At 39.7% G+C, this 9,844-nt stretch overlaps 1 protein-coding gene across 1 annotated transcript; it reads left to right on the top strand.

Moving 5' to 3' along the window:
• Positions 1-444: 444 nt before the first annotated feature.
• TXNDC9 (thioredoxin domain containing 9) lies at positions 445-9,448 on the top strand. The gene is made up of 5 exons (XM_060769777.2): positions 445-677; positions 1,949-2,158; positions 3,458-3,576; positions 5,454-5,708; positions 7,730-9,448. The coding sequence occupies exons 2-5, from the start codon at positions 1,982-1,984 to the stop codon at positions 7,845-7,847; spliced, it is 669 nt and encodes a 222-aa protein (XP_060625760.1). The 5' UTR covers positions 445-677; positions 1,949-1,981; the 3' UTR covers positions 7,848-9,448.
• Positions 9,449-9,844: the final 396 nt, after the last annotated feature.

Genomic DNA, 9,844 nt, shown 5'->3' with positions numbered 1-9,844 from the left:
AGAAGGCTAAAGGCCTTGTCAAATTACAATCCCAGGATGCCATGGCAGTTCAGACGATGCCAAACTGCAGTCCTTCTAATCTACAGTATTGATGCACCCTTTGGAGTAGGCTGTTAGGAATTGTGGGAGTTGAAGTCCAAAACACCTGGAGGGCCCAAGTTGGCTCATGCCTGCTCTGGAGAGTCTGAATGTTGATGCCAAAGGTTTAGCTTTCAATGTCAGTAAAAGTGCTAATAATTTAATCAAGTTTTCACAAGCGACACGAATATCCAATAGTCTATTGTTCCTAGAGAGGAACCCTGTGGCTCTTTCTGAACTCCCAACTCCTTGTGAAGCGCAAGGCATTCTGGTCCTTGTAGTTTGCAGCGATGCGGAAGTCCTGGGAGCGGTTCCCTGGCGCATTGCATGCTGGTCCTTGCAGTCTCTCTCCCCCTACGTACGGTTGAAAAACAAAGCTTGGAAGAAGACGCAGGACGAGATTCTGGATCACGCATGCGCAATAAAGGCCAAGCCGCTTGACGACCAATTCGTGCGTCAGTCACCAAACGTCTTTAGGGCGCGTCAGGCAACGGCTCGGAGGCGTTTCGCCGGCTGGAGAGAGGAAGAGAGAGGCCTCCGCGGAACGAAGCCGTTTCAAGCCGCGTCCGCACTACTTCGGGCGTTTGGCCTGTACTGCGGTGAGTCACCAGGTCATGGCTTCCGAGGTGTTGCCCTGGATGGGCGCCCTGATCCGGTTTCGTCCCGGCTTTAGGCCCGGTCTTTGGGAAGAAGGTAGAAATGGGGGCCGTAGAAACCACCTTCTGGGCCTCCATCTACACTTGAACATAACGTAGTTTGAAACTGCATTATATGGTCACTCCATGCTCATATAATGCAGTTCAGTGCCGTTAAACTACATGAATCTATCCCAGGCAGGGCCCTCCCTCCAGGTGTTTTGGACTTCCACTCCCACAATCCCTAACAGCCTCAGGCCCTTTCCTTTTCTTCTCCTTTTCCCCCTCAGCTGCTTAAGCCTCCAAGGAAGAGACTTCCAACACACCGAGGCAAAGAGTTCCACTGCTGAACAATCAAGAAGTTCTTCCTAATGGGGGGGTCCAACTTGGGCCCTCCAGGTGTTTTGGAGTTCACCATTCCTAACAGATCCTTTCCTTTTCTTCTCCTTTTCCGCTTAAGCGTTTGAGGGGGGGGGGGAAGGAAACGCCCTGAGGCTGTTAGGAATTGTGGGTCTTGAAGTCCAAAACACTTGGAGGACCCAAGTTGACCCATGCCTGATCTATACTGACCATATAAAGCCGTTTCAAAAAGCAATGTGGACGTGCCCAGAGTTGCAGCCCCTTCCTCTGAGTCTTATTCATTCCTCTTAATTGGCTACAACAACTTCTTTTAATTCAAGATTTTTCTGCATAGTGTGCTTTGCCATTAGCACACAGCTCTAGGCTCAAAGCAACGTGACGTTTTCATGCTATTTGGATATTTTCCTTGTGTCTCGCTAGTTATTTACTGATTTGGAAAGACATCATTAGACATACACATTGTCAGAGTTTGATGAAGCTCATCAAATAGATTAGTAAGGTCAAGGTTTCCCTTGGCATTAGCAGTTCGAAAATATGCAAATGTGAGTAAATCAATAGGTACCACTCCAGCGGGAAGGTAGCAGCGTCCCATGCAGTCATGCTGGCTACATGTCCTTGGAGGTGTCTATGGACAATGCCAGCTCTTTGGCTTAGAAATGGAGATGAACACCACCCCCCAGAGTTGGAAATGACTAGACTTAATGTGAAGGGGAAACCTTTACCTTAACTTTAGAATAAACTGGTACAATCAAATTTTCAAAAGATAACAAAAAGCTTGAATTAATCCTGTGTCTTGGTCATTAGTGAATGTGAATGAAGGTCTAATTTCATTTCATGGTGTCTAGCTCTGACTTAAAAACCTACTCTTTTTCCAGATTTAATGTTTCTGTAGTCTATGTAAAGGAGAAATGGCTGCAGACATGTTTTCAAAAGCTCTGGAGGCTCAGATGCTTCAGACAGCTAAGATTGTAGAAGAGCAACTGGATGCTGAGATTCAAAAACTTGATGAAGTGGATGAAGATGAACTGGAAATCCTAAAGCAAAGAAGGCTTGAAGCACTGAAAAAAGCCCAGCAACAGAAACAAGTAAGCAAGGATTTTAGGAAACTATTTGAAAGTAATACCAACATTAGTAGGGACTTTTGTATGACAGAGGGTGCCAGACTTTGGTATGTTACAGACATTACTTGAAAAATGTCCAAATAAAAGAAGGCATGATGTGTACACCAGAGCTCGCTGTATAGGTGGAAAACCTCTTTTCCAGAATTCCAAAACCAAGAATCCTCTAAAATCCAAAACTGTCCACACAGGGGACTAAGATTTTGATGTTACTTTTTGATGATTCAATGTACACAAAGTTTGTTTCATGCACAAAATTGTTAAAATATTGTGTATAAAATTATCTTCAGGATAAGCATATAAGAAACATAAACATGTTTCATGTTTAGATCTGGGTCCCATCTGCAAGGTATTTAATTATGTACATATATGTAAATTTTCAAAAGAAAATTCAAAACACTTCTGTTCCCAAGCATTTTGGGTAAAGGATACTCAACCTGTATGTCAACGTTTTAGCCAAAAATCTGAAACTTTTTCAAGGCTGTCTTACTGGGGGGGGGGGGGGGGGACTGGCTGGTGGGAATCCTGTGGTGCTGCCCTATAACTCCCAATAGATGCAGTCAGCATAGGCAAAAGTAGGGAATACTGGCATCTGCAGTCCAACAAACTGCACTGTCACAAGATTCTCACCTTTAAACTAAAACCTACATTCATTTTCCTGGTAAGTTGGGATTGCTATAAACAGACATTCTGTGTTGTTGTAAGGACTCCCCCCACCACCACCTCGCATCTTGTTGGTCTTTGGGGTGCTAGAAGATCCCATGTTTTCTGCTCCAACACACCAACTGCATTCTCTCACTTGACTCATTTATTAGTTACTGAAAACAGTATTTTAACATTAGATTGAAAGCTGACATTTCCTGAAATGAATTACTCACTGATAAAAAGGTCTGAAAATCAGGCAGTTTTATATCTGATGTAAACAATATGTAAGGGTGAAATATCTTTCATACTTTTTCTTTAGAACAGAGCTCGTTGGGTAAAGTTCATAGGACTGAACTGCCAAATAAAACATGCATAAGTTGGCATTAGGAGCCTACATCTTAGATGTCAGCCCCGACTCTTAAATGTATTTGTCCTTTTAGAATTGATGCCTTACTAATCTTAGATATAAATTGAGAGAAGGAAGCATGCAGCACTCTGCATGATTCATAGAATTGGGCTTCTTATGACTAGTATACTTATTTTTTAAAATCAGGGGATGCTATTTGTCTCATTCCATAAATAATGCGTAGAAATGTTATGCTAACTGGTTGTATTAAATAGGAGTGGCTTTCAAAAGGACATGGAGAATACCGGGAAGTCCCCAGTGAGAGAGACTTTTTTCAGGAAGTGAAAGGAAGCAAAAATGTGGTTTGCCACTTTTACAGAGATACCACTTACAGGTATAGTATGTGCCTTGTGGCATTTTATAGTATAAAATGCTTAGTAAAAGAGATTATCAATTGAAGATATTGCAGATAGGTTGTGGAAATGCCATTTTCTTAGAACTAATTACCTAATCTGGTGCCCTTTTTTGGCTAGTAATTAAACCTCAATTTGAATTTCTGTGCATTTACATTATTATTATTATTATTATTATTATTATTATTATTATTAATAGACCCTATCTCCCCGAGGGGACTCAAAGCAGTTTACACACAAAAGAAAGGCAAACATTCAATGCCCTTTATTTATTTCTCGTGTCAGGGCAGCCAGTCAATTATATTACATTTCTAACAGAACAAAGCAAACAATGCCCTGAAACAAATACAAACACCTCAAAAATACAAAAGAATAACAATAAACATGACAAACTTTGTAAGATATATGCATGCTCTTGCTTTCTTGACCCCTACTTACTTGATCCCTGCTGGTTATCCAGGGAGGAGATGCAATTAGATTTCAGATACAACAAATTTTCAGTGCATCTCTCAGGAAAGGGAATTTTCCATCCTGTTTAAAAGAAGAAGTAGTTAGACTGCTACTGAAAAAGCCCTTCCTGGATCTTAATAATTACAGACCAGTGTCTATTCTCCCTTTTTTGGGCAAGGCGATTGAAAAGGCAATTGCTCTCCAGTTCCTGGTAGTCTTGGGCCCCTTCCACACAGCTGAATAAAACCCCCATTTTCTGTATTGAACTGGAATATATGGCAGTGTGGACTCAGACAACCCAGTTCAAAGCTGATATTGTGGGATTTTCTGCCTTGATATTCTGGGTTATATGGCTATGTGGAAGGGCTCTTGGATGACAAAAATGTCATTGACCAATTTCAGACAGGCTTCAGAGCAAGATGCGAACTTGAGATGGCTGTGGTCTCCTTAGTGGATGATCTCCATCGCAGCACCAACAGGGGGAGTGTGTCCCTGTTAGTGTATCTAGACTTATCAGTGGCTTTTGATCCCATCAGTCATGGTATCTTTCTAGAACACCTGGAAGAGCTGGGAATCAGAAGCACTGTACTGCAGGGGTTCTGATTGTACCTCACAGGCAGGTTACAGATGGCAGCACTTGGGGATAGCTACTCCTCAGAAAAGGAACAGTTATGTGGCATTCCACAAGATGCCATTCTATCTCCATGAAGCAACTAGGAGAGCTCATCCATAGGCATGGGGGGTTGTTATCAGTATGCTAATGACAACCAAATATATTTCTCCATGGCTTCAAAAACAGCTGTAGCATAGCATATAGCAGAGGTAATGAGTTGGATGAGGGCAAACAATTTAAACTGAATTCCGATAAGGCAGATGTGCTTGCCATCAGGGCTTCTAACCTGGGGGTGGAGGTGTGTCAACCAGTTCTGGATGGGGTTAAACTCCCCCTGAAAGGCTGTGTTTGCAGCTTGGGAGTGCTCCTAGACCGTTTCTCCAAATGTCTGCCCAAGTGTATGCGACGGTCAGGAGTGCTTACTATCAGCTTTGGCTGATATGCCAGCTGCGCCCCTTCCTAGATTTGGAGGACCTTAAGATGATAGCGCAATCACTGGTAACCTCAAGATTAGGCTTTTGTTATTTTTTCACAGTGATTGAATAAATTAATGCTTTATATATTTTAACGTCTTTACAGCATTAAGGAAAAAGAAAATGGGATATAGTAAATCTACTTTTTAATTAAACATTTTATGTATATTTGAATTTAATGTTTGTATGCTACTATTAACAAAACAAATTTAACAAGTTTCACAAGGGCTAGATTATTTTCCAAAAAACAAAATGGGCTTTAGCTCCTAGTTTCATCATTGCACTATATAACATTTGACTTTCTTGCTTTATTTTTTCTCAGATGCCTAATATTTGACAAACACTTAACAGTGCTTGCAAAAAAACACATTGAAACTAAGTTTATCAAGTTAAATGCTGAAAAATCTCCATTCCTGTGTGAGAGACTTCGCATCAAAGTAATTCCCACACTTGCACTTTTAAAAGATGGAAAAACACAAGATTATGTGGTTGGTTTCACTGATCTTGGCAACACAGATGACTTCACCACAGAGACCTTAGAGTGGCGACTAGGTTGTGCAGATGTCATTAACTACAGGTAACGTTTTTTAAAATCCCATACAAAAAGTTCAGATATTTATTATAAGGACACAAATAATAACGGAGCCTTCTTTCTAACAAGGCTGTAAAAAGCCATCCCGGACATTAAGTTGAGTTCATTAGATTTATGAAAGCAATTCTGATTCTGTATACTGCACATTTTGGTGAAAAGAATGTACTCTGATATAAAATGCCCCTCTTCATCTTACTTTCTTTGTAGGAATCCAAGTAAGTAGTAATAATATTCCCAAAGAGATAATATAGTCAACTTTTACTATCTAACTTTGAAATTGAATATTACCTGGCTATTTCTTTGTTATCAGACACATTCTCTTCCCAAGAAGTTTGAAACCAATGGAATACTGCAGTTATTACCCACGTTCGACTTTATTGTTAAGTTAGATATTTATGCATTAATAGGAAATACTGTTCAAAGACTTGTAATAAGTAATCTTACAGGATACATGATGAGTTTGTTTAAACTGGTTAACAGGTGTAAATCTGCAGTAGAAGTTTATTCATTCTTCTCTCCCTGATAGCTGTATTGAAAAACAGTGTTTTATATGTACAGGTGGTTTGAATTCAGTTTGATTCAGTGCTTCTCAACCTGGGAGTCGGGACCCCTGGGGGGGTTGTGAGGGGGTGTCAGAGGGGTCGCCAAAGACCATTAGAAAACACAGTATTTTTGTTTGTCATAGGGGTTCTGTGTGGGAAGTTTGGCCCAATTTTATCGTTGGTGGGGTTCAGAATGCTTCAGGTGAACTATAAATTCCAGGAACTACAACTCCCAAATGTCAAGTCTCTTTTCCCCAAACTCCACCAGTGTTCACATTATTGAGTATTCATGCCAAGTTTGATCCAGATCCATCATTGTTTCAGTCCACAGTGTTCTTTGGATGTAGGTGAACTATAACTACAAAACTCAAGGTCAATGCCCACCAAACCCTTCCATTATTTTCTCTTGGTCATAGGAGCTCTGTGTGCTAAGTTTGGTTCAACTCTATCGTTTGTGGAGTTCAGCATGCTCTTTGATTTTAAGTGAACTATAAATCCCAGCAACTACAAGTCCCAAATGACAAATAACCCCACCCCAATATTCAAATTTGGGCATATTGGGATGAAAATACATCCTGCATATCAGATATAAACATTACGATTCATAACAGTAGCAATATTACAGTGATGAAGTAGCAACAAAAATAATTTTATGGTTGGGGGTCACTACAACAGGAAGAACTGTATTCAGGGATCACGGCATTAGGAAGGTTGAGAACCACTGTTGTATTGTTTTTAAGTGTTTTTTTGCACTACAAATAAAATATGTGCAGTGTGCATAAGAATTCATTCATGCTTTTTTAAAATTATAATTCGGCCCTCCAACAGTTTGAGGGACTGTGACCTGGACCTCAGTTTAAAAAGTTTGAGGACCCCTGCAGCAGACTCTCAGTTAACAGGCACCCATGGGGATTAGATCCTGGATGAATGTAATTTCTAGTTGTATGAGAGTTACTATCAAAATAGATCTAAGTAATACTACCCCATACTACACCATACAATGAACTCTATATTGACTTGATGTTAAAATAGAAATAGTATAATTAAAAGCAAATGAAGACAAACGAAGAAATACTTAATGTAACACTGTTTTGCTGTTTTATAAAAATAGTGCTTTTTGTTTAAAGTATTATCTCTTCGATTGTTGTGTATCTGAGTTCCAGTTAACTGAGAGTCTACTGTATTTTGCTGGATTTAATTCATTTGATGCATTTTTATTCTTTCTTTCCTGCAAGAAACCAAAGACAATGTTGTAAATAGTAATCCTCATTTTTAACTACTGTTCCTGGGAGAATAAGCAAAACAAGGTCACCTCATTAGCTTCATGTTTAGGTAGGGATTTTAAGCCCAGACTCCTGAGACTTTGTCCAACACGCTGATCCTTGTAACATGCTTAACTACTACTTCTGGTATTTGTCACCTCAAAGAGGTTCTTCCATTGACATCTGTATTTTCTTATTTCAGTGGCAACCTGATGGATCCTCCTTTCCAGAGCCAAAAAAAATTTGGAGCCACCTTCACAAAGCTTGATAAGAAATCGATCAGAGGGAAAAAATACGATTCAGATTCTGATGATGACTAGACATCACAATACAAATAAATCTAAATCATCTTTTCTTTTCAGCTTAGTACATTTCTAATAATGTTTTTATAACACTGTTTGTTTTCTGAATCTTTGCACACGATACTCATTTTTTAAAAAAATTTGTATAACTCATGAAAAGAAAATTGAGATATTTTTTCCTCCCAAGAGGTCATTTCTAGGCCAAGAAGTCTGAGCCTTTTTTGAACTATGTCATGTTCCGTGTTTTTAATTATTTTAAGGGTAGCTTTTTTAATCTACATGTGAGTGCTGTGTTCCATTTTGCCATATTATTTTGAAATATTAACAAAGGACTTCTGTCTGGAATTGCTATAAAACTATTCTTGAAGTAGTGCATTTTAATAACATCCTTGTTTATCTGGTACGGCCATGAGTTTGGCATTGCCTGACCCAAGTACATCATACTGCACATTATGAAGCCATCTAAGCCTCTCTTTTAAAATACCAAAATAAAAAACAAACTACTTTTACCAGCTGCATGTTAAAGCTGAATCAGCAGTAAGTAGAGTATGACAAAATGATACTGAAGCATTCCTCGCTTACAGGATTATTTCATATAATTCTGAGTTTTGGAAAACAGACTGGATGCAAACAATATAATGGCAAATATCGTTGTGGCTTTTTCTTTTGATGGACACAGTTTAATACAATTCCTTGCAATGTTGTTCTTCAATAATAGGCATATTTTGTGGAAGACTCCACCATTTTGGAAAATTATGGGTCCCTTGAAAATGGTCTTGGTGGTAGGCGAATGAACCTCTCCTCTGTGCTCATGATGTCCATTATTGTTAATATATAAGTCTCATTGATCTTGGGGCATCACAGTGGGTCTTTGAAGAAAACATGTAACTAATGCTCAAGAGGCATTGCTAGGCCCAAACCCATGGCCACCTGTCCCTGAATTTATGGTCCAGAGCCCCAGGTCCACATGGGAACTTGTTTTCTCAGTCTAAATACCATACAGGGAGCAATTTTAGGATGGTCAGCGGTAGGTACAGAACAATTAAAATGTGTTTTATTCTAGGGGATTTAGGTGAGAAGCTAATTAGGTCAATTTACCTTTCTAAAAAAAAAAATTGAAAAAAAACCCAATAAAAGCTGAGTCTCCCTCTACTTTAATATATGCTAACTCTGTGCAGATTTGTGTCCTTTGAGCCTGGGTCCTGAATCTTTGAAGTGCCTAGCACCTCCCCACGAGAAATAAAATAAAAGCTAAAGTCCAGTCATTCCATATGAGCATGGCCTTTTTGTGGTCAGCTATTATTCTTTTTCTCTGTAAGAGGAAATGAGTGAACTGGAACTTCCTTCTCCACTTTTCTCTTTAGGAGGACAACGTGCCTATCTGAGGATATGGCTGAGAACAGCCTAGAAAAAAGTTACAAGTTACAGCCACTCCCTCTCCTAGGCTCAATGAGTAGATGTTGCTGTTAGGGAGAACCTTGCCATACCATCAGATTCTGGGCACTGGCTACCAGGGAAGGTGCAAACCTGGCTCTTTAGCACAGTAGGTCAGCAATATAAATCTCTTAACTGCATTTTTTTAGTGTTTGTGTAAATTGAAATAAAATTGAATTCTAATAGTCAAGTGTCTGTGCCTATTTGAAATATTGATACTAAGCTTTTGTTATAGATGGATCTCAGTTTGAGAAGGAAGGCTCTCAAAATGAGCTAGTTTTGGTCTAAAACATTTGTTTAATGGAAGAAATATGGACTTGTTATACTTTCCTGATGCAAGCCATTGTATGGCTGATGGGTGTGAGGTGTATTCCAGCCTTGTATCCTGATTGGGAAATCTGGACTTTGTTTACTGAGAAAGGATTGCTTTTTTCGTGTCAGGAGCGACTTGAGAAACTGCAAGTCACTTCTGGTGTGAGAAGATTGGCGGTCTGCAAGGATGTTGTCCAGGGGACGCCCAGATATTTTATCATCCTGTGGGAGGCTTCTCTCATGTCCCCGCATGAGAAGCTGGAGCTGAC

This window comes from Anolis sagrei, chromosome 3 (assembly GCF_037176765.1).
Source record: "Anolis sagrei isolate rAnoSag1 chromosome 3, rAnoSag1.mat, whole genome shotgun sequence".
In the NCBI taxonomy this organism is placed as follows: domain Eukaryota; kingdom Metazoa; phylum Chordata; class Lepidosauria; order Squamata; family Dactyloidae; genus Anolis; species Anolis sagrei.
Note: the sequence above shows the minus strand (reverse complement) of the source record. Positions and strands in the feature narration are given on the sequence as shown.